Here is a 23,750-nt window from a genome sequence, read left to right as displayed (position 1 = left end):
ACAAGTTCTGATTAAAGTAACTTGTTAAAACCATTCTGCTTCATTTTGCTGCATGAACATTTCCCCAAATCATATAGAACTGTCTGGCTCATTTGGAGCATTCTGCTTTCACAGGGAGTTTCTCATGCCTTCAGCAAAGCCTACCACCATATTTGTATGCTGGAAAATGTTCTACAAATGACTGTTACTGCTCTGGACTGGTTGTATCCCAGGGCACCCAGCATCCACACCGTTGTTACGTACCTGGTGGAGCCTGGCAAGGACAAGGTACGCAGGATACTGCAGTGAAAAGGCCTGTAATAGTCAGGGGCTGACAAGGCTACTTCAGGGAGGACCTGCCGTTTCTAGTTGCCTGCGATTTCCCAGTGGTTTTACCATAAAAATTGAAGCCTGCCTGAGATTCTTGTGCCTGTGCAATGAAAGGTCTACAAAGGTAGAAAGGGAAGGTTCCCACTCTTCATTCTTTTCATCCTCCCATGTACAACAATTCAACAGCACTGCTAGTGTAGCCCCTTTGCCACAGGAAAAGGGACTATTATCCTACTTCAATGCTCACAGCTACATAGAACCAATAGAGCAATCCATCCGCCCGCCCAACCATCCATTCACCCACCCATCCATCCATCCGTCTGTAGGGTAGCCAGCACTGCAATTCCCAGCTAAAGCTTTGCTGCTTTGTGGAGATTCTGCGCATGTCAGAATTATGCTATTTTATATGAAAAAAAAAAGAATGCCTTAGCTAATGTATTAGCTCTTTATTCTGAGCTAATATCAGCAGCCAAGACATAAATACAACTCAGGAAGTTGCTGCTACCAATCAGCCAGCTCGTAAAGGCAGCCCCCCACCCTGCAGATCATATTCCAGTTGTTCAGCAGGCACTCGGGCCCTGGGAAGCTTGTCAGTTCATGGACAAGCGAGTTAAGAAGATGAAAAGTGTATGCAATATTTAGGACTGATCCTGTGTCATCACGAAGACCGTATGACATCTGCTGTAGCCATAATTCAGCTGCTTCCTCTGATAAGCATGGTTTATGTTGGCAGCTTTCTGTTGTCATTCCTGGCTCTGCACTGTTCCCTTGTTAGCTGCCTGATAGCCAGGTCATTTGCTCCCCTCTGAGCTTTTCACATGTCAAGGCACACTGACACAAACATGGCATGAGAAAGAGGACTGTGAGGGGATGGGAAAAAGACGGGAAACCTCTTCTTGGCCTGTGGGTTCCTCAGTGTGGAGCCTCAGGGTGGATTAAATAGTCTGTCTGAGGGAGGTCCAGGGCACATTCTTCATGCACTTTGAGCAATACACTCTGGGAATAAAACCAAGCATTGTAGGGAGATGTCTTTAAACCATACCATTGTACTTGAACGTACACGGGATTTTCCTTTAAGCAGTGTTTTCCTCCCTTTCCAAGCTTCAAAATAGCTATTCCTTTCTTGGATGCAGCTCAACCTCCCATTTCTCTCTGGCAGACATGTGACTACGCTTTGCGAAAGATGATTACTACAGATAATACAGGACAGAAAGAAATTCATAGTTCTCCCGTTCTTCTCCTCAGAAAAGAAAACCTCTCAAGGTAGGCTCTAGCACCTCTAGTCACCTCTGGGCCTAGACTCTAGTCTGCATCAGGCATGATCCGCGTTACACAAAGCCCACGGCAATGCAGCCCTGCAAGAGTGTTCGTAGCTTTCTCGCTATCGAGGCTTCTGGTGCATATACATGTGATACCGAATTATGAAGGAGTGAGGAGTATTTTCTCTTTGAGTTTAGGCCTGCAAAAACTTAACTTTCAACTTAATGCTTATCAGCTGAGCTGCCAAGCAAGCTCCACGTCTGCTCTGAAAGGTTTGCAGGATTAGAGCCTACACTGCACCATTTTGCTCTTTAGAATAATCTGTCTTTTTTCCTGGCCATATTAGTCTCGTTTCCTTCAACTATCTGTTTCCTTCCACTGCCAAGATCCTCACAGACTTGTCGTTTAAGCATGTCATCCCTGTCAAAGTTGGCTGAACAGCCCTTTGCTGTTCCAGCAGATGCTTTTACTTTTTATAAAACTCTATAGAACAAACATCAACATGGTTATAAAAAGGAAACTTATAGCAAGGTTTGTTAAACTCTCATGATTTTCAGCAATTGGCTTGGCTAAGCAATGTTGTGTTTCACAATGCTATTTTCTCCTTTTTTTATATGGCTTGAATGATACTTAAAGCTGTGCATATTTCAGTTCAAGGAAATAAATAATGATTTAGAAATGTAATACCTTTGTTTTAACAACAAGAGATGAACAGCATCTTACTAAAATATGCTAAATAAATTACCAAAAGAAACTGGAATGCTAGAGTCTAGTACATTTTCCTCTCTTTCCTTCTCATTTCAGAGATTACCTATTTAAGTGCGTAGACAGTTCAGAGGCCATTCGCACGTCTGTCTGTGGAGAACATCACATTGCAGTACCTCTCCGTGACCTCTCAGGACAAGCTTTTGGGATATTTGATATCAGCGTTGGCCGCCACCAGAAATTACCCCCTCATGAACACAAAGACCTGCAGAAAATGCTAAAGATAGCCCAAGCTGCCTGCTCTGAGATACTGGAGATGTCTTCAGAGGAAACAGAACCAACCGACGTACTCGGTATTGTGCATACAGAGCCAAAATAGATTTTCTAGGGGTGAAATTAGGAATCTCAGTAAAACCACATCTAAAATATAATTCCTACAAATACGGAAAGACAAATACGACCTGTTGGTACACGTAAACTACTCCTCGGCAAGCCTAAATTAAACAGAATATCTAGATTTTGGCTCTAGTTCACAGGATTTTTGCGCCCAAGTCCCATTGAAATCAAAGGTGTTAAGCAAGGTGCTTTATTGCCTTCAGGGATCTAGAATGTCTTCCTCAGACCTGCCCCAACTAAGATCAAAAGAACGTGAATGTCACAGTTCCGGAATTACCTGCATGCCTGAACCCTTCATGGACCTCTGCTTGCCCCTGGGGCAAGTTTTGTCTCCTTCTCAAGCACATACCCATTTTTAGAAGTTTCATAGGATGCTTGGGCTGTATACAAACCAACCACTCAGTCAAGGAGCCAAAGAGTTAATCCTAAAGAGGGCAGAGCTTTTCAGTCGATAACATAAGTCTTGAGTAGCAGATGTTTCTGAGAAACTTCTTGAAAAGTTTGCTTTTGATTTCAGAGGCAGAACATACGGCAAATTTGAGGCATGCAGGGATTCTGTTCCACCAGTTCATGCTGCAGGACCTGCGCGAGTGTGTCCAGAAACTCGATGCTGAGAGCTTTGCTGAAATAAAGAGCTATGCAGAACCTCCAGCTGCGGTACACAACATAGTGAAGGCTGCGCTGTTGCTTCTCCATCCAAACTGGAAGGGCTCAGAGGAGACAGAGAACTGGAGCCAGTGTAAACTGGTGAGACTTCAAAATGTTGAGACTTGGGTTTCCGTTCTTCCTCCCCCAAGAAGATGTACTGGAATTTGCCAAGGGTGAATTGGCAGTGACATAATTCATTACCTACAGATTTCCTATATGCTTGACTTGGTCATCTTTAAATCTGTAGCCCCTCTCTTGAGTTCTTGCCACCTGACTCTTTTTGTTCTCTGCATTGCAGAAACTTGATGACAATTTGATTCAGGAGATTTATTGCTTCGATCCAACTGCTGCATCTGTGCAAGTTCAAGCAGAGCTCCTGCTGGACTGCATCACTGGTAAATATCATAAACTGTGAGATTACCAGACACGGCTCAGCAATCAAACAGTGTCAGTGGCAACCTTTAGCTGAGTGCTTTTAAGGTCCTTACTTCAGAAATTAACTTTGATTTCACAATAGATTAAACAACAGATAAGGATTCCTAAACATCTGCAGTCAGTTTTGGTCAATAAAAGTCAATGTCTTAAATTCAGAATCAAAATTCACTGCCTCAAGGAAAGGGGAGCAGATCAGCTTTGAAACCTACCAGAACAAGTGAGCTCATTCTAAACCCCCAAATAAACTTATTAAGAATGATGGTCCTTTTGGCAAGTAATCTGTAAAGACATATTAAGAATGATGGTCCTTTTGGCAAGTAAATCTTCCTCAGACCACCCTGCCCTGCCCCCCGAGGGACTGACCCAGCTCCAAACAGCAACACGATTGTGGGCGGACAGAGTGAGCCCTCCTCTTTGTAAACACCATCTGCCAGGTACTTAATATACTCACTGGCCATACACGGGAGCTGGGTTTCAGTCTGTCTTGCTCTCCTTTAATGAATGTGGGCTTTTTTGGTGCCGGAGCAGTCAAGAGGCTATTGTTATTTGCAATATCTCCGCAAAATAAATGACTTGTTCTTGTTGAGATCTCTCCCTTGGTGATCTAATGCCAGTCTGAGAGGCCAGTTAAAAATAAAACGTGGACAAGACTTGTTAATTTAGCTGGGGATATTTATCAACAGTGCCCTGCCTACTGATGAACACTGAACCCTTAATGCAGTCATAGCTCCTTCTTGTGTGTTCTCATATATATTAAACTAATTCACTAAAAAGAACGAAGCAGGCCTAGAGCATCCAGTCTTCCTCCGGTTAGGGACACAGATGTAACTAGAAAGAATATAGCTTTGGCAATGGTATGCTACAAAAGGTTGGTTTTCCAGGGTGGAACTTATTCTGAGAGAGTAGCGTCAGCTCAGTGGTGTGAATACAGGTATAAGTCACAATTAGAGGAATTTCCGTAAAATGAACATCAGGTAATGCCCATATGTTCCATATACGTGTGCTGTAACATAGAACAGAGCACAAAACAACCTACACTCTATTGACAGAGAAACCTGTATGATTCTGTGGTGACCTTTAATAGCGTTTAGTAAAAGAGCTTTGAAGGATAATTACTCTTAAATCAAATCTGAGCTTGGGAAAAAAGCACTTTTCTCTTTACATTTTTAATTACCAAATGTTTAGCATTACAATGTAGCAGAGCACTTTGTACAACAGGGTACCACAGTGTACCACAATACAAAAGAAATTATAAGTCCTGCGCTCGACCATTCGCTGTCACAACAATACTGTCCGCTTTTCAAAGCATCACCATTTTCCAGGGTGGAATTACTGGACTCGAGGAGAGCTCCGCTGACGGGATGATCTTCTCTGTTCAGCCTGGTGGTAACACTGCTCACAGGTTTGACTTGGCTTTGGGACTTCCCTCTTTTCTCCTTTGTTTCAGGGGCGCGCAGAGCGGCGGCGAGGCAGCGGGGCTGGGAGCCAGCCCAGCTCCTGGACCACTGGGTCCACACCTGCCTGGCGCTAGCCCAGGGCACGAGGAGCCAACACGGTAAAAACCTCTGTCTTCAGCCCCTTTTGGCGTCCAGTTCTGCTGTGCCTCCTGTTAAATCTCTTAATTCCTCATCTAACCTTAGTGATTCTGGTGTTTGACATCTTTTATTAAATTAACTCTTGTTTTTTTATTCTGTATGCATAGCTACTAAGTATTGGTTGTTAAGATGGCAGGATGTTTGCTAGGGATTATTAAGAAAATGCCGTAAAAACATTGAAGGAAACAATTTTGCTAGTATATCTACTGAACATTAATAGCTCAACTAAAGATTTTTTAATTAATTCTGATGAGAGGGAGGCAGGGATGAGTTTATGACTGCCAAGCTACAACGCAAATGATGCAGCAAAAATTTTCAAGATTCAGTCTCCTTAAATTACTTCTTAGGAATAATTTTATCTTGAGGTTGTTAATCAGCGTTCTGTCAAGTTTTTCTTAACATGTTGTGGAAAAGCTCTACACTTTTAATATAGCAAATAAAGCTTTCTTATTGGGATAAAGCTTGAAACTGGAGCCAACTGCACCGTCGGCAGCAAGATTTCATCTTTCCAATAATGTTTCTTTTGGCGGAATCACTTTTTTAATAAAATTTTGGGAAATTAAAACTCCTCTTTCTTTCTTTCTTCAGTCGCCAACAAGCGACGACTGCAGGTAGGTGACGGCTGGCGGGGGCAGGGTGGCTTCTCACCCCCCTGCCCCGGGCAACCAGCGGCCGCGGGGTGGTAGCCCGCCTCGGGCCTTGCTCGCCCCCGGGCCCAGGCGGGGCCTCGGCTCCTTTCGGCTATTTTCGGCTCGGCTCGGCTCCTTTCGGCTCCTTTCGGCTCCTTTCGGCCCGGCTCGGCTCCCCTCAGGGCGTCGCGGGCCACCCGCAGCAGCCCTTCCTCCGTCGGCACTTTCGCCACTCGCCAATGGACTGCTAAAAAACCTCGTCGCCCGCTTCCGTCCCTCTCTGCCCGCTCTCCGCTTCCCTTCCGGAGCGGGACCGCGGCGCGGTGCGGCGGGAGCCGCCGGGGTGGGCGGGGAAAGGGTTGGGGGGCGTCTGAGCCGTGAGGAATCTGCGGCCGCGGAACGGCAGGCGGCTCTACCTGGCGGCGGCGACGGCAGCGGCCGGGACAAGATGGCGGCGTTGAGCAAGCAGTGAGTGACGGTGGCGCTGGGGCTGCGGGGCTCTGCCGCGCCGCCGCCGGGCTCCTCGGGGCGGAGGGTCGGGCCGAGTCCCGCTCCGCGGGGCAGCGGCTGGGGGGGCCTTGGCGCCGCCACTGAGGGCGGGCGCAGGCGGGGCCTTGCCTCGGGCCGGGGTGAGCTCTGACAGAACCCCCCGCCGGGCCGGGCCGCAGGATGGGGCTCGCTCCTCCCGGCCGGTGTATGTCAGCCGTGTGCCTGGAGGTTATTAAAAACAAACAGAACTCGAAGCATTGGGAAGGCATCGGAGGCTGCTGCGGTGTTGCGGGGTGGTGGGGGTGGGGGTGGTTTTGACTCTTAGGAAGTAGAATCTCCTCAGGATTCCCACACGGCCTGCCACCATCACCCCTCCGAACAGGGGCCTGGCAGGGCCGGGGGGCGGCGGTGGCCTCTCGGCTCACCGCAACCGGAGCTGTTGGGGAACGCGTTCGGAGCAGACGGGGGCGAATAGTTCGTCACAATGAGGATGTAGTGCCGATGGCATCGTGGGGTTGTCCAGCTCAGCGCTGCGGGCTGTGACAAGCTATTTACTCAGGGATGGACTCGGAGAAGGGCAGGTAGGGCAGAAATTCCTGATTTAGAGGTCGTTACCAAAACCATGGGAAGTGTTTCTGAGCAGAGAGATGGGTGGTGTCAGCAGAAGGGTTCTGTGTGTGTGGTTAATCAGTCTCTGCGTGACATAAGCTGACTAAATCTTGTCTTTTGCTGCAGCTATATCTGTGAGTTAGTGGTTTACATTACCACACAAAATAGGTGAATTCATTGCCCCAGCAAACATAGTTACAGAATAGTGTCTAGTGTAGGCTAAGACCAAATCTCTGCAGGTTAAACATTAGTACTTTCTTACTTCTCCGAGGGAGAAAAAAAAATAAATCACTTTGAGAACTCTAGACAAGAGGAATTCATGGCACAGTTTAGGAAGGATCGATGTATCCAGAAACTTTGCATGTAAAAAGACAGCAATAGCTATGGGAGGAGCTGGCAAGGCTGAGTGCGCAGCTGCTGCTCAGAGCTATACTTGATACATCACGTTGATGCTGATCTTTTGTTTCTAAAGTTGTGAATGGTAGATTTTTGTTTTGGAAATGCTGTGTGTTTTTTTGCAAGTAATGTTAACGGTAATTTTTTTTTTCTCTAGATATGGGCTCATTATGCCCAAAAAATTGCCACAGAAAAATCTTGTTTCGAAGAAGCTCTCAGTTTTTGCAGATGACTCTGATGAAGAGGTCAGTTTAACAGTTTTCTTCTGAAATTTGCCCCATATTCTGCAAGTTATTTGTTTACCACTCTTAATGCCTGCATCAGCTTATGATAGTGTCACCAAGATACGTATCATCATTTTGGATTTGGGGGTGAAGTATGATCTGTGTTTTCTTTAGTGCAAGTTACATGGAAGCGGTGACTTGATTGTTAGTTACTTTCTGTCACCTCTTCCAAAAGTTCATCACGTGTGGAAACCTGTTTGCAAGCACGAACAGTATCTAGCTTGTAAAGAAATTTGTTGGCTACCGCTGGTAAATATTTCTATTTATAGAAAGACAGTATTCTCAGGTACTGACTTTAAAGTTGCTAAGTGTATTTTATCCTTTAGCTCATTCAACCCAAATTTCATATAACTGATGTATGATATTCAGACTCACTGTAAACAAAAGCAAAGGTGTACAAACCAGAAATTCTAAAGCAAAAAAAAAAAAAAAAAAGGCAAGTAATGAGAATTGCTTGTAGTTCTGGAAGTACTCACAAAACTTGTCATGTTATATTGAACAATACACAGGTTTTCTGTGATCACAGAGTTTATTGATACTCTGTGATGTATAAATACATTGCATGATGTTGATGGTGTTCTTTTCTACAGTGTCCTTTAATTTTATTTTTTTTCTTAAGTATTACCTTCAAAATATTAACTTTCTACCTGCCCCAGTAGAGGGTGCTGTACACTATAAAAATTACACTTCTATCTATACTGCTATGAGTATGGGGGGCATCCAAGAACCGGTGTGATACATAGGCTGGTTTGGGTACCTTACAGAAACCTGACTTCAGAACCAGGATTTTTGAAAGATTTAAAGCCAGCAGCTCGATAGTTTACAGGTAAAGAATGGAAATTCAGAATTACGGAGATGAACTCTCCACATGGATGGAGCTTTCTGGACATGATGTTACAATTTACTGACTTTTATCGATCTGGAATTGTGATAATTTCATCATGATGTCATTATGTGCATATTTAACTTTTTTCCACAAAATCCAGAAAATAAACTCTACATATACCCATATTCTAGAATTTTAACATTTAAGAAGTAGAAATTTAGAATCAGTTGAAATTTGCAGACAGGACATTTACAAAAATGTTCTGACTTCTCTAGAGCTTCACTCAGTTCTCTTTCTTTCGTGTGGCTGAAAAGAACCCAGTGCTAATAAAGCATCAAATAATCTTTGTCAGCTTCTGTTTCCTATTAGCAAAACTGGTTGGTTTTTTTAAATTTTTTTTTTAATGAACTAGCAGTTGTTATTTTTATGTCATAGAAAGCCTGAATCTAGCAATTCCCAGTGTCTGTGCCTGGTTCCATTACAGAATCCAGAATGCTGCTGTTGAAGGTGTCTGAGCTCCCTTTATAGAAGGCATGAAAGGGCTGAGGGCCTTCCTAGTGATACCCGCTCAGCCCTCAGCATGAATCTGCCTCACTGCAGCGTATAGGACTTACAGGAAACACAGAGGACAGGAATATGTTATAAATCCCATCTCTTTCCTCACTTAGCTACTGTCCTCACTCATCTCAGGAGGTGCATCCCTCCACTTGAGCCCATAGCTGGCACAGTATCTCTAAGGAGATGTTTTCCTTTAGATACGGCTAACGGAGATGACAGTGGATTCACTGTCCTCAATGGCAGGAGCGCTTTCCTTGACAGTTTGGGATTTGCTGTCTTTCTCTACATGAAGGGACTGATCCCACATTTTCCAGATCCCAAGGATGAGCTTGAATTAATCTTCTGTCATTAAACATTACATGGTAGGACTGTGAACCTTCGTGAGTATGGGGCTATCTTGTATTTTTTCACTTCTTGTTTTCTTTTAATATCTAAACATTAAAGCAAAATAATGAGTGTTAATAAGTCTAATAATAATAATAATGTATGATGCTCTCTACTGACTTTTAGCTTAACAGATCAGGTATCCTCCCTTTCAGAAAGGCTGACAGATTCACTACCAGAGTCTGCTTTAAAGACTCTTAAAAGTTGTCATGCTCATCAGTATGGTACATGCCCAGCAAAAAGTAATAATCTCATAGCTGCTTTTATCAAAGAAGATCATTTTTAAAAAAAGCAAAATTACTTTATTAGTTCAATAATAATTTCAGAGCTTTTCAAGATAAGGAGCAGCATTTGGGAGGGGTTTCATTTCCTGTCTGCTACCTTATCAGTCAGAACTACATCTCAAATGTCTGAAGATTATGTATTTTTAACTGAACTCTAATAAAGTTTGTGCTGGGAAATCTGCACACCTGACTTGGTCCGTGATTATATATTAGATACCAAACTTTTGCTCCCCCCCCTTTTTTTTTTTATATGTTACTATGCATATTTCTTTTAAGATTTTTCCTGTACCCTGCTGAAGGAATTTGAAAGGTTTTTTTTGCGGTGGCCAAGTAAATTAGTGGCTATTAGTTGCTGATGAAGATGGTCTTTGGTTTAGTTCATAAGAAACAGAACATCTGGGGTGGAAATTTTCTTGAAATCAATGTTGACTGGGAAAAAGTAAACCAGGCGATTACAGTTACTTCTAGACAATGTAGTTCTGAATTATTTGCCTTCGTAATGGGGAGCTGTTGCTATCTTTAAAAGCTGGGGGAAAGGTTGTTACACCTAGGAAAGCCTGTTGTAGAGAGCAGATGTTACAGCAGCAAACTATGATATGTTAGAAATATGTTCCCATTCTAGCTTACTGTTATTTGTGATATATCCATTTTCTCCAAAACCATTTTTCCCTTATTCATGCATTGTGTTTTCAGAGGTGGCTTGTCAGTATTCCCAGCGCGCTCTTCCATTTTATCTTTCGAATTGAGTTGAAAATATCTCTCTGGTACAGCAGATAGAATTTCTGTTTCTTGATTGTATCAGAATTAACAAACATACATACCTGTACCTTACCAGCCTTTCAGAATTGATTTCTTGCTACAGGATATAAAGTGTAGCTGAAAAAATAACTGTACATAGACCACAATCGGTGCTAAATTCAGGAGAGAAATTGTGAAGTCAGTGTGGATGGTTCTGTGAATGTATCAGCTTGAGACGGTGTTTTTTTTTTCAGTGACCATCTAAAAGATAAATGGAGTGTTTAAGCAGGCACAAAGGAAGAAGCTGAAAACAAGCAGAAAACTATATCCTGTTGTAGTCTCAGATTTTTGGTTTTGGTTATAGATCCTTCCATTCACTTTGCAACTTAGCAAAGGATACAGTATGACTAAAAAAAAAGATTGGCAGACTAATGAGTATTGATGATGACCAGAGTTTCTGCAACCGTTTTCATGCAAAGTAAGGCTAAGTAGGCTAAAGGGGCTCTTAGAAAGCAGATCACTGAGGAGAAGGAAGTGGAGAGGAATAACTCAAGAGGATATATGTAAAATCAAGAACAATTCAGAGAAAGTAAAGTGATTTTTTCATTTCTCATAATATAAGCAGTAGGGCATATTGTGGAATTACCAAGGAACTGGTTAAATCTAAACAAAAGGAAGTTGGGGATTTTTCTCCACACAATGTATAATTAAGTTGTGAAACTCATTGTGGCATGGCCAAAAATATAAATGAATTCAGAAATGGATTAGTCAAATTAAGGGATGCTCTTGGTGTCAAACAATGGTCCAGGTGCATCCTCCAGTTCAGGAAGTCCCTAAACTCCTGATTTCTGGAAGCCAGAAGGGAATGCCAAGGAAAGCTAATTCTGTAGGTGACTTGTTTTTCCATGTTCTTAATCTTTTGCTAGTAGCCATCACTCATATAGTGTACGAATTGAGATGAATCTGTTGCCTCGCTTGATTTTTCTTCCCCCCCCGCCATGAAGGCTTGAGTCGCGTGTACATTTAGTGATCATCCACGTGCAGGCTGTAGTTGGATGATATAGGTCTCTGTGAGGGCAGGCCTTAATGAAGCACTGCTAAATACATATACATGAGAGTGTAAGTAGTGCATTTTAAGATGTTTTCATACCAAAGTGTCACGAATACAAATATCTCACAGTATGAGATTTCTTATCTGATGTGAGGAGAATGAAGTGAGCAGAGTCACATCTCAGCCCTTCTGAGACTTACTCATGTAGGGCCACAAACTTGGGCAAGATGCATAGAAACCCTTGCAGGTATCTGCACTTGAGCTTCCTGAGCTCCCTCTGCAGTCAGCAGAGATACAGGTGCCTCTGGGGCACAACTTGTCTCGTTCTAAAGTGAGATGAATTTTGCTCTGAAAGTGTCTGTTTCTCACTCTTTCACAATAAAGTGCTCTCGGACTGGCTAGCTCAGTATAAATGTAAGCTTTGCATTTTGTGAACTGCCTGACTGTCTGTGCTTCTTTCACTTGCTGATCAAATAGAGTCCAAATTATCCTGTTGTTGCTCTTCGGTCCATTTTTTTCTGTACATCCAGTTAAAAATAGGTGGTTGTAGTGAGGGATTAAAATCAAACTACATGTAATCTGCCTGACGTCATTGAAGCATTTCATTTCCCTTTAAAATGTATTTCACTTGAAACAAAGGTAATTTATTTTATGTGTCTACTGCAAAGCAGCATGTAGAGGATTCAAAAGGGCAGTGTTAAAGGGCAAAGCCCCTTCATGGGTCTTTCATAACAGGTTAGATTAGAGCAGAAGCATCTTTTGGTTTTAAAAAAGGAATGGAGGGATGTCTTACGTGGCCTATCAGTAAGTGACGTGCCTGAGGTTTTGTTAGGAGCACAGATGCTTTTCCTGAGGAGGCAGGGGCAGGCTATGCAGCTAATATGGGATACTCCATTAATAATAGCTATTCTGTCAGAATTTGTTGGTCTCATAGTTCTTGTATGTTGGGAAAAACAAGTCAGGCATCTCACATATACTTTGAGAGCATCTGTTAAAAGTTGTGACATTTTTTACAATGTAAAGATTTTTTACATCTTTTACAAGACATTCTCAGCCTCGGATTTAAGATCGTAACTTCCTAGGAAACCAGCTTCAACACTGAAAATGATACTAGTCACAGACTAAGACTTGTTTTAGTTGTCTCATTTGTGGAATTGCCTTTTTAGGAGTTTGCTTTTGAACTTTGAATTGAGCTTTTTGTATAAAGCTGTAAATTGTTTCCATGCTGTCATTATTTGAGCATAGCTGAGACAAACCCAACAACATTGGTCAGTAGTTCGAATGTCTGTTCTTCTTTGATTGCGTAGGAGCAATATAAAGATGCCCTTTTAAGAAGTAACTTACAAGAGGTGCTTACCTGCAGGATAAAAATAAGGAGGTAGCTCAAGCACTTCAGAACCTGAAAGAAGTTTATAGATACCTGAAGGAGATAAAAAATGGGAGAGAACAGTGAGAAATGTTAGTAGATTAGAGCAATTTCTTTTGTTACTCCTTCTATTTTCTTTTTTTTTTTTTAAACTTCCATTGTGTACAAGCTATATTCCATGGTCTTGTAGGGCTGCTAGACTGTGGAGTCTCATTTCTAAGAGTTCCTTGATTTGCATGAATTCTATGTAGTTTTCCAGGATAGGGTTAAAGCATTTTCTCCTTGCAGAAAATATTAAACTATAAGCTTTGTGCTTCAGAAGAATAGCTTGACTGCAGGGAAAGAGAAAGCATGAGACAGATTACTGAGTTTATAGGGCCTTTAATAAATGGGCAGTTGATAAGTAAAAACAATACAAAAGAACGGGAAGTTCTCATCTATCAGAGCTCATAGCACAACAGGAAATTGTCAACCATAAACCATTAGGGAAGGTGTTTGTTTTTTGTAAACTTACAGCCACTATAGACAAACGAATCACAGGTGGACTTCTTTACAATTATATGTACAATAAAGAGGATTATATATTACTTTTGTGTTTATGTAATCTTTGTAGATCAACACCTTTATTCCGTGTAGGCAGACAAGGAAAACATTCTAAGCAGTGTTTCAAATATTTGGGTGGAATAAAGCTTATTCTGTAAATATACCTGCAGCATCTGTTTTGTCTTTTACTGAGCTCTTGCTTTCTGGAGTAATGCAGGGGAGATTCCTTACTCTCTAGGTACCTTTCTGTAAAACCAGTGTAAGAGTGTCTGATAAAGGAAGCCTTCACTGATGACCCTTAATTTGACAAGCAGAGAACCATCTTCTTCCCCAAGAGCCAGGAAGAAGTCTAGGTCTTCTGTGTAATGCTGGTGTGTGTTCCACTCCCAACTTAAAATAGTTGTTTATATTAAGAAGTTTATATGGACTCCTTTATAGCATTTTTTTAGAAGAAATCATACAGCATAAAAATTAAGTACAGTATTTTAAATATTCCTCAACATCAGGTCTTCAGTCTTGTAAGCCAGAGGTAAATACTAGATGAATGAAGCCAAGATTCTTGCAGATTGTTTTAAACTAAATAATCCGCTATCCACTTCCCCCAGTCCACCAGCCAACCAGCTACATAAATAAATAAGAGACTATATCCAATTCTAGTCCAAATAATCAGCAAGCTGCAGTATACAGGGTGTAGTCCCCGGTACCACAGTGGACTCTTTGTGAGTGTGTTGCTAATGTCTGCCAGGCTCAGCTTCCTAAAGCGTGGTCTGCTTCCTTACCCGGTTATCTGCGCTGGGTAAGAGAGGGGGGCACAACTGAGGCAGTGCAGGGTTTTTCTTCCATGAGAGTGCACGTCATGCTTTCTCTCTGTGTACTGTAATTTAACCACAGGGTCTAACATTTTGAAAGCAGGGATGGATTTTGTCTAAGCCTGCATGTAGCAATTAAAGCACTGGAAAAAGTTGGAATGTGTGCCCTTTCAAATTCCCATTTTTACTTGTCTCTAGGACCCTCACTTGGGGTGGGCTAGGAAGCAATATTTTGAATATTCTGCATCTCCATTTTTCTGATTGTAATATGTTTATGAAAGTAAGTCCTAGTATGTTTTTGGGGAGTGAGCAAAGGTCTGACTACCTACAATTCTGAATGCTGTTGTGTGATACTGTATGTAATTCTCCAAATATTGACAGTGTTGCCTTAGTTGGTTGCCTTAGAGTTGGTACTCCTCTGAGACGCTACCTTTCTAGCTTTTTTTTTTTTTTAAATGAAAAAGCTACACAGAAGCCTGCAATCCTTTTTATTATTTATGCTTTGCATAGCAGATAAAAAGCCCTTACAGGTGATCACTGTGTGTACCTGTTAGTTAGTCCCGTATGACTTGAGAACTCGCTAACAGTCTTAACTGTCCTTGCTGGGTGCCAGAGGTCCCAAAGGTACTCTGTTCTGTGGTCTGTAGGGAAACTGGCAGCTGGGTAAAGGGACAGACATGGACGAGAATTTGTGAGTTTAATCTTTCTCTGTGTTGAGGGGGAACCGTTGACTGACGGCTCGGCACAGGGCTAGCTTTTGGTCACACACAGTCTTGCCCAGCTGCCAATTCAAGCAGGCAGGGTGTCTGAGGAGATGATAGGCGAAGTAAAGAGACAGAGGGCACAAAGTCACATATAATGAAACTCCATTAATTCTGATGCTCATGGCATGACTTGTTCCTTGTTTCTGAAATTAACCAGTGAAAAAATATTTGGATTGTTTACAGTCTGTCATGTAGAAAATTGTGGAAAAGCACTTGGTTTTCTTCCTTGTTGACACATCTGTTAAAATTTTAATAGGGTAAGAAAGAAGGGTCACGACATGTTATTATTTTATTTTAAACATCAAATGAAATCAAAAGCCGCCTTGTTCAGGGTAACTGTTTGAATTTACATGGTGCTAATTCTGTTTGATTTCAGAAGATTGTAGTCCCTGCTGCCAGGCTCCCTCCTAGTTGGTTTCCATTTTTTATTAAAAGCTGATTACACAACCTCTTTGTTTTTTTTTTAAATGTGATATAGAGCATGTATTAGTCAAAGTTGCAAAACTTGGGAAGCTGCCAAAATGCAAAAGGATTTTTCCTTCCTATTTCTGCTTTTTAAGATGAAGAGATATTTAATTACATAAACAAGGATACGAGTCCTGTCATTTATAGTGAATTTGTTTAATAAACAGTATTATCTATTGGTTGAGAAAAGATAATGCAGTTTAGTTCAACACTAATTAAAAGAAAAAACTCAATAAAATGCAAAGCTTTTTTTTGAGAAGACAGCATGATTAGAAAACATGTTTTCAGTAGTAGATATATCTTTTCTTAGGGAAGATCAGTATTGCTGTTTTCTATCATACTAATCTTGGGAAATTAAACATTAACGTTTGAAACACATGCTGTTCAAATCGGCAATATTCTTATTTCTAAAAATATGGAACTAATGATACAGATCAAACTTACCAAATCCTTTTGGATACTTGTTTTTTACTATGAATAGTAAATTGTGATTGTTAGTAAGAATGTCTGCTCACAACTGCTACATCTCTGATGACATTTACATCTGGAAGAGGACTATGTATGTTCTGAATAGCACTTACCTATTTCACAGACTATTAGAAGTATAATTTAAAAAATCATTGAGAACATTTATCCTTCTTTATTCACAAACATATAATTGCCAAGAACATTAAAAAGTTTTTGATATATAAATTGGTAGGAGGATATAATTCCAATTTCTGATGATTTGGGGGGGGTTGTTTTGTGTCTTTTCCTTTTTTTCTTTTTTTAATGGCAAAACCTGAAGTAATTGCGGTGTTTGGGAGTGAGTAGATGTATTACAAGCATCCATTTCTTAGGGATGTGTTTTACTACTGACTTTAGCTGTCCTTTGCTAGGTGTTTTACCTGCTGATGTGCTCGCTTCTTGCACCAACAGACTGACCCTTGCCATAGTGGAGGGATCTGTCTTTTCTACTAGATTTTTGGCAGTGGTTGGAGGAACGATTTGCAACTAAACAGTTTTCACAGACCTCCTATGTCTCTGAGCATTTCTTGGACAGAGATTACTTGTTTTGTGAAATGGCATGAAATTCTATGCAGCTTTTGAGGTACTAACCTCATTGAAGTAGCGTTCTTAAACGCATCACCATTTTCATTTAAAAAATATACATGTATTTGGTGAGGTACTGCAATACTTTGCTCAATAAAAAGGCTGATTCATTGTATGTTTGTGAATGAACTTACAGTTTTTCTTGCTTACAGAAAAATACCATTGAAATGAAAGACTGACTTGAGTAATGGGACTATTATATAGTTGTTTGTTAGAATGGTAGAAAAATAATATGAGCTGTGTCAATGTAATTAATTTTATGTCTGCAATGTTTCCTTCTTATAGCCATCCGTTGGTGAAAGTCTTCAGAAAGAAGCATTGAAAAAACAAGCAATGAAACAGGTAAAATGTGGTTTATACTATAGATCAGTTTAAATTACAATACAGGAATAAAATGTTTGAAAACAGTAAAATAATTCATGCTTCATTTTTTGGTATCTTCTCCTCCCTTTTTTTCTTTTAGACTAAATTGGAAATTCAGAAGGCTTTGGAAGAAGATGCTACAGTGTACGAATATGACAGTATTTATGATGAAATGCAGCAGAAGAAGAAAGAAAGTAATGCCAAAATGTTATCCGGAAAAGATGACAAAAAGGTCGATACCTGAAAATGTATGCTGTCTGTCTTATCTCTGTATGCTTGGAATAACTCTGCTTAACTTCTAAGCTTTGCCAAATGCATTTTCTCATGGGGCATACAGGTATTGTGCTTAAGTCCTATCACATAGGGTAGTAATTTGCAAGAATTTTGGCAAAACTGTTAGTTTTGTGGGCTCCAGACCACAACTTTGCCACCCAATTTATGATGTACATATAGTCTATCTTTCCATGTATTTCTGAGGAGAACGTTACAATGGGATAATAGAATTAGAGGCAATGGGCCCTGCAACATTACTACTTCTGATAATAAAGATTCTTTCATTATTAAGCCAACGTAAATTGTCCCTCCTCACTCACTAGTGTCCTTACCGGAGGACTGTGAGAAGACTGAAGTAATTAACTTCCGTTGGTGAAATGTGAGCCAATTTCCACAGCCCAATGCCTTGTTTTAAACCATTGCTGAATTATCCTGACAAGTGATATTTTCATTGTCACTCTGTTTCATTTGACAGCTCTTGTCAGGTTATGTGAGTATAAAAGGAAGCTTCCCACTCCTTTACAGCAATAGAAAGGCAAGGCTGTTACGAGACAGGAGACAGAGGGGTGAGAAATGAAAAAACATTTAATTTCACTGAGAGCAAAAATCATCCTAGTCAGAGATGGGCTGAGTGTTTTGACTGAGTACGGCAACCTCTTTTGTTATTGGGAAACATGCCACGGTAGTGATCTAAAAGGGAATGACAAGTTATTTCCGATAGCTATCAAACAGTGTGAGAACAAGTTAGACTAGCTTCGGTCAATTTTCTTGCATTACCAACTTTCTTCAACATCTCCAGCAATCCCAGTTTGTGTTTTCTCAACCACCTTCATTATCTCTCAACATTACGCCTTTCTTCCCCCTTATTTTAGCCCAGATACATCCAAAATATCCTCAAAGCAGCTGAGATAAGAAAGAAGGAGCAAGAGAAAAGAATGGAAAGAAAAATTCAGAAAGAACGTGAAATGGAAGGAGGAGAGTTTGCTCACAAAGAGGCCTTTGTGACTTCAGCCTACAAGAAGAAGCTGCAAGAAAGGGCTGAGGAGGAGGAAAGAGAAAGAAGAGAGGCAGCTATCGAGGGTGAGATTCACACTGAAATAATTCCCCTTAGAAAGAAATATGGTCTTGTACATGATTTACAACGTTGTCATCTGGTCTCTCTGTAAGGCTTAGGATAATTGAAATCAAAAAAGACCAGATAACAGATACTGAATCAGATCCCACTTGTCTGTCATTTTCCTTTGTACATGTCACTAAAGGAACAGAGGAAGCTCCTCTGTGTGTCAGTACCATTTGGGTTGCTACTTTTAATTTTTGAGGAAGTGCCAGTTTTTGAAGGAAGACTCATAAGCCTGGGATACAATGGTGCTTGCACTCCTAACGTCAGACATCCTGTACTATGACCCAGGAATAGGTGTTAAGAATAGGATATACGGTCATAAGATAAATCAGGTAGGAGTGGACCTCTGAAAGTCATCTATTCCAGTCTCCTGCTCAAAGCGTGGTCTGCTGTGAGGTCAAATCAGGTTGCTCTGAGCTTTTTCCCCTCTGGGCTTGAAAACCTCCAGGGTGGAGATTACAGTCTTGGTGTTGTCTGCCAGTTGTGAGTTGTATCTGATGAGTATTTGTGGCACAGTAAATCCAACCTTACTTTCTTTCTCTTAGCGTACCTGGATGTGACGAAACAGAAGGATCTCAGTGGATTTTACAGACATCTTTTAAACCAGAGGGTAGGGGAAGAAGAGATGCCCAAATGCAGCTTCCGTGAAGCCAGGTAGGATGTGATTCCAGAACGCTTTCAGATATAAACCAGCTTCTGGCTGTTTGTGATTCCAGACACACTGCAACACTGTAAGAATTAAACAGAGAGTACTAAAACACTGGTAGGGTAAGTTGATTACTTTATACAGATGATGAACTGAATTATTTGGAAAATATCTAATGATCATTAGTAGTATATACTATAAGACAAGAAAGCAAGAGAGGGATGCTGTTTAAAAAGTATCAAGAGGACAGCCATACTTGTAATGCTGCTTTGTATTCTAACCTGTATTTACTTTGGTTTACATAATATTTGGCAATCGGCATTAAGTTATATATTTTGAATCATGAGGGAGACAAAAGGTAAAATAATGAGCACAGAGGTAAGTCATGGGAAATGATGTGATATGAATTTCTGTAAAAGAATGTGAGTCGTGAACTTTGTGCTTACTCCCCGTTTACAGGTTCATAAAAAAGAAATTAATCGAGTGTTGATGCTGTGGTATAAGGAAATTAATCAAACATGTAGGAAATCCAGTGGGAATATTTTAAAATCTTAATATATGCACATTCCAAAGCAAAGTAATGAGATAAGGCCGAATTATTTATGTAGTTGAGATGGTGAAACTCTGCCCTGTGGATAAATACAGTGAAGGGCATATGTTTCTTATATGCAACAACTGATCTTTTGAAACAATTAATTCAGGTTAAGCCTCACTTGAGGTAGGTCTTAAACCTGGATGTCACTGGTTAAGTGCTTGCCATCACAAAGAAACTGCAGCTTTCATCAAGAGCTCTTCTAGATCTGAGACTGGATTATTAGAAAGTGGATTCTTAGTTTAAATGAAGAAAGTGATCACAGTGAAGTTATTCGGCTATCTGAAATAAGGGAATTCTCGATAATATCGTTAGTATAAGGATGTACCGCCTTATTAGAAATAAATAGGGAAAGGTAGTATAAAAAAAACCCAGGAAATAAGAATTACTGACTGGAAGAAAAGCAGAACAGCTTCCTGAATTTAAGCAGAAAATGGGAAATTTGAGACCACAGTTTTGTAATTTGAGACCTAAAGTATTAGCATACCTATGTGTGTGGAAAAACATCCTGCCTCAGACTTTCACCAAAGAGAGATACCTGCATGGGTTCAGTGATGCACAAAGACGGCTACTGAGGTGGTGAAATGAATTCTGCATTTTGTGGTTTCTTCTTTTTATTGATAAAATCTAAGTTATTCACTTGCATCTCTTTGTAAAAACAGTAGCAGCGTTGGCCAGCCCACTTGGTTGTCCATTTCCTTTAATAGTTCTTCTTTCAGAGCATCTTCAGGAATATTTACTGTTGTACTGTATCTAGATCATTTGAAATGATGGTTTCTTAGTCTTGCAAATTAAGGAAATGTTTCTTTTGTGAGTTGTATATAAAATCAGTTCAGAGGAGAACAAGAAGTACTGTAGATGGTGCTCCCAGTAAGGCTTTCAAGTAAGCTCAGATGTATATTTTAATTTTATTTTTCTTACGGTGGTGCAATAGGATATACAGAGAAAACAGCTCAATTTTTAAATGTCAGAATTTGCATCACTTTCCCCTGAAGTGACCCACCTTTGACTTGTCATTGTAATTCATGGAATTACTAAATAAATTATCAAACTTTTCAGCATGATTTTTACTCATTTTTCATAGACTAACTGTGCTTTCAAGCATGCATCAGACATTCAGTCTAACTAGATGGTGTGCTGATTCATAAGAATTTACCACAGACTGTTACTGTAGCTGTATGATTAAAAAGAAGGGACATGTGGCTTGTGTGAGTGAACATGTATTTCTTTATCAGTCAGAAAAAAATGAAAAAGCATAAACTTCCTCTCTGCTGCCCAAATTGATCCTCCACGGATCGTCTTTTCATATTTAGGAATCTGAGCTGTTAAAAGATACTAATTTCTATCTAGCCACAACAGTGAGATCTTCAGAAATACTGGATTAAAAAAAAAATCTACTACTGCTAATGGAAGCCATGTTCTTAACCTCTGTCAGCAAAACATACAACGTGCTTCTTCTCTGGATAATTATTTGACGTGAATAGAGGAATAAACACAAAGGAAAAAATGTGTAGCTTGCCAAAAAGCTTACACAAGAATACAAATCTACATCTTCTTCCTTAGATGGAGGCTACAGATACTTAACCGTAGTCATTCTTTTCAATAAATTCATCAGCTCGCATTCACCAATGAACCAGATACAGATACTTGATAGAAATCCGTTGCGCAGGATTCCTGGAACCCGAGCCACAGATAGATTTGTTTTCTTAGACTTCTCAGCAGCATCTTTTGCTTAAGTCCTGACCAGAAGTCAGTTTATAGAAAATTCTGAGATTTCGGGCTGTGTAATGTTGTTTTTTCTTTTTTAACATAAAAACTGTAGGATAAAGGAAGAAAAACCTGACAGTTACGATGAATCCAACCAGAGGAACAAATGCCCATATGAAAAACAAAAACCGAAGCCCTCTGTTAAGAAAGAGAATAATCCAGACGCTGATACTGACTTAGGAACTGATAGTAGTGATGATGATAAGAGACACAAAAGTAGTGAAGTAAATTTGAAAAAGAAAAAAAGGCGAGCAAGCTCTGTAAGCAGTGAAGAGGAGGCTAAAGTTCAGAAGAGCCAGAGGCATTCCAGGTCACCAAGCTCATCCAGTGTGGAGGAAGAACTGCGCACAAAAGCCCAAACAAATCACCTTACAAAGAGGGGAGAGAGCAGACCAAGCAGAAGGGGAAATGATGAACAATACAGGGAAAAAGATTATGAGAGAAGTCGGACTCACGAAAAGGATCACCAAAGGGAAAAGGAAGAGCGACATAGATACGGGGATCACAGTTCTAAAGATAACTACAGAAGGAGGGAAGAGCAAGATGATAAACAAAGGGGGAAGGAAAGAAAAGAGAGGGAGGGACATGGGAGAGAATGGAGGAAGGCAAAGGAGAGAGAAGAGAAGGGCTCAGAAAAGGAACGAGAGAAAGAAAGAATAAGAAATGGTAAAGATAGATATAATGACAGGGAGAAGGAAAGAGGAGAGAAATACAGAGAAAAGGAAGATCATGTGAAGGAGAGGAAAGAGAAATATGGTAGTGATGAAAAGAGATACAGAGAGAGGAGGGAGAGTTCTCCTACATCTTTAAAAAAAGATGGAGAGAACGATCTGGAAAAAGAGAGAAAGGGAAAAGAGAGAGAGGTGGATGAGAAGGGAAGATCCAGCTCTGTAATTTTGTCTGAGCAGAAACGTAAAGCTGGGGAAGAAGGGGAGAAAGAGGAGAAAGAACAAGCACAGAAGCCATCTGAGAGCTTGAGCAAATTTGCCAAACGGAGCAATGAAGAGACAGTGATGTCAGCAAGGGACCGCTATTTGGCAAGGCAAATGGCACGTGTCAGTACTAAATCTTACATTGAGAAGGAAGAAGATTAATGTCCCTGTGGTGGACAAAAACACTTGGGCTGTCAACCAAGAGGAAGAGCTACTGCTGCATGGACTCTTGTACAGAAGTAAGAGTGTATCCTAGCTATTTATTCCTGGCTTTCACAAGAAATTGTGCGTGCCATAATAGAAGAATAACTTTAGAAATGGATTAATGGATCAGTTGATACACACCCTTAGTCTGTTTATACAGTTGAAATATTACATTTGGCTTACTCTGTCCACCCTGGCCTTCAGTACCCCATCCTTGGTACTTAAAGATTCTGGGACATACGTAGGAGTGCTAAATAACAGAAGGTGAGAATACTTCCCCCTGGCAGCCCCTACTTCTTTCACCAGCTGAAACAAAGGTGTTCTCATCCTTAGCAGGAGTCATTGTTGCCCACTGATGCTCTCAAAAATGAGAAGCAGATCTATAAAAGTGGTGAAAAGGCAAGAAAAACAGCCTGAATAATGATCTAGGAGATTTCTGTACTTAGTATGGCATTTTGTAAGCTAAATGCATATTGACGTGTGAATTTTGTATTTATGTGTGGGCTTTGGTTTTGGGGACCTATGTACAGAAACAAATAAAGTGTAGGATACGTACTGGATCTGATGCGTGGTGGTTTTTTTAATGCTTGTGTTGTTTTTCTGCATCTTTTTTGTGTGAAATAAGGTATGAGTCTTTTTTCATGTATTACAGTCATACCTGTTTTTTCTGCTGGAGGTCATATTTTAGATTTGTCAGTCTGTCTGTTCAAAGGTTCGTAATCAAGAATAAACTTATCTCCAAACTATAGCTTGGTGAGTAGGATATCTGACAGTGGTCAGTTCTTAGAATACATTTTCAACACTTTTCACAATGGTTTCTTTCACTTTGTTTTGTAGTAAATTTATCACTTTTATGCTACAGTAAGGTGAATTTATGTAAGGGAAAAAAAAAAGATGTTAAGGTTGATGTTTCTCCAATATTTTGTTCAGCAGACTTTGTAATGAGACAAAATGTGAGTAAAGTTAAATACTAAGCCTCCCAGTTTACAAAGACTTGAAATTGAATGAGTTTTATATGTAAACTAATTGAGTAGCTGAGCACTTACTCCAAATGTGGATCAGTTTGTGTTTGCTGTTCTGTCTAAACAAATGTAATGTGCGTTGGCTCTTTTGTTGAAATAGAATGAAAGAGTATTTAGCAGCGAGCCAAGCTTCAAACACTAAAGGAAATCCTCTGCTTTTTGTCAAAGAGGTCTTCTTGGTATAGTAACCTGGACT

The 23,750-nt window shown here is 40.5% G+C and overlaps 2 protein-coding genes across 2 annotated transcripts in view; both read left to right on the top strand.

The window, feature by feature from the left end:
* The window catches only part of EFCAB5 (EF-hand calcium binding domain 5), a 43,982-nt gene extending 38,005 nt beyond the window's left edge, over positions 1 to 5,977 (top strand). Inside the window, exons 18-23 of the mRNA XM_063342563.1 lie at positions 115 to 267; positions 1,469 to 1,572; positions 2,374 to 2,627; positions 3,188 to 3,417; positions 3,617 to 3,713; positions 5,201 to 5,977. Coding sequence (XP_063198633.1) covers positions 115 to 267; positions 1,469 to 1,572; positions 2,374 to 2,627; positions 3,188 to 3,417; positions 3,617 to 3,713; positions 5,201 to 5,409 — 1,047 coding nt within the window. The 3' untranslated portion in view covers positions 5,410 to 5,977. The remainder of the gene's footprint in view (positions 1 to 114; positions 268 to 1,468; positions 1,573 to 2,373; positions 2,628 to 3,187; positions 3,418 to 3,616; positions 3,714 to 5,200) is intronic.
* Positions 5,978 to 6,330: 353 nt separating this feature from the next.
* NSRP1 (nuclear speckle splicing regulatory protein 1) lies at positions 6,331 to 23,092 on the top strand. Its single transcript, XM_063342006.1, has 7 exons — positions 6,331 to 6,445; positions 7,629 to 7,716; positions 16,921 to 16,977; positions 17,099 to 17,230; positions 18,144 to 18,351; positions 18,937 to 19,045; positions 21,452 to 23,092. The coding sequence occupies exons 1-7, from the start codon at positions 6,426 to 6,428 to the stop codon at positions 22,488 to 22,490; spliced, it is 1,653 nt and encodes a 550-aa protein (XP_063198076.1). The 5' UTR covers positions 6,331 to 6,425; the 3' UTR covers positions 22,491 to 23,092.
* Positions 23,093 to 23,750: the final 658 nt, after the last annotated feature.

The sequence above is a fragment of the Chroicocephalus ridibundus genome, chromosome 7 (assembly GCF_963924245.1).
Source record: "Chroicocephalus ridibundus chromosome 7, bChrRid1.1, whole genome shotgun sequence".
In the NCBI taxonomy this organism is placed as follows: domain Eukaryota; kingdom Metazoa; phylum Chordata; class Aves; order Charadriiformes; family Laridae; genus Chroicocephalus; species Chroicocephalus ridibundus.
This window is presented reverse-complemented; position numbering and strand designations above follow the sequence as displayed.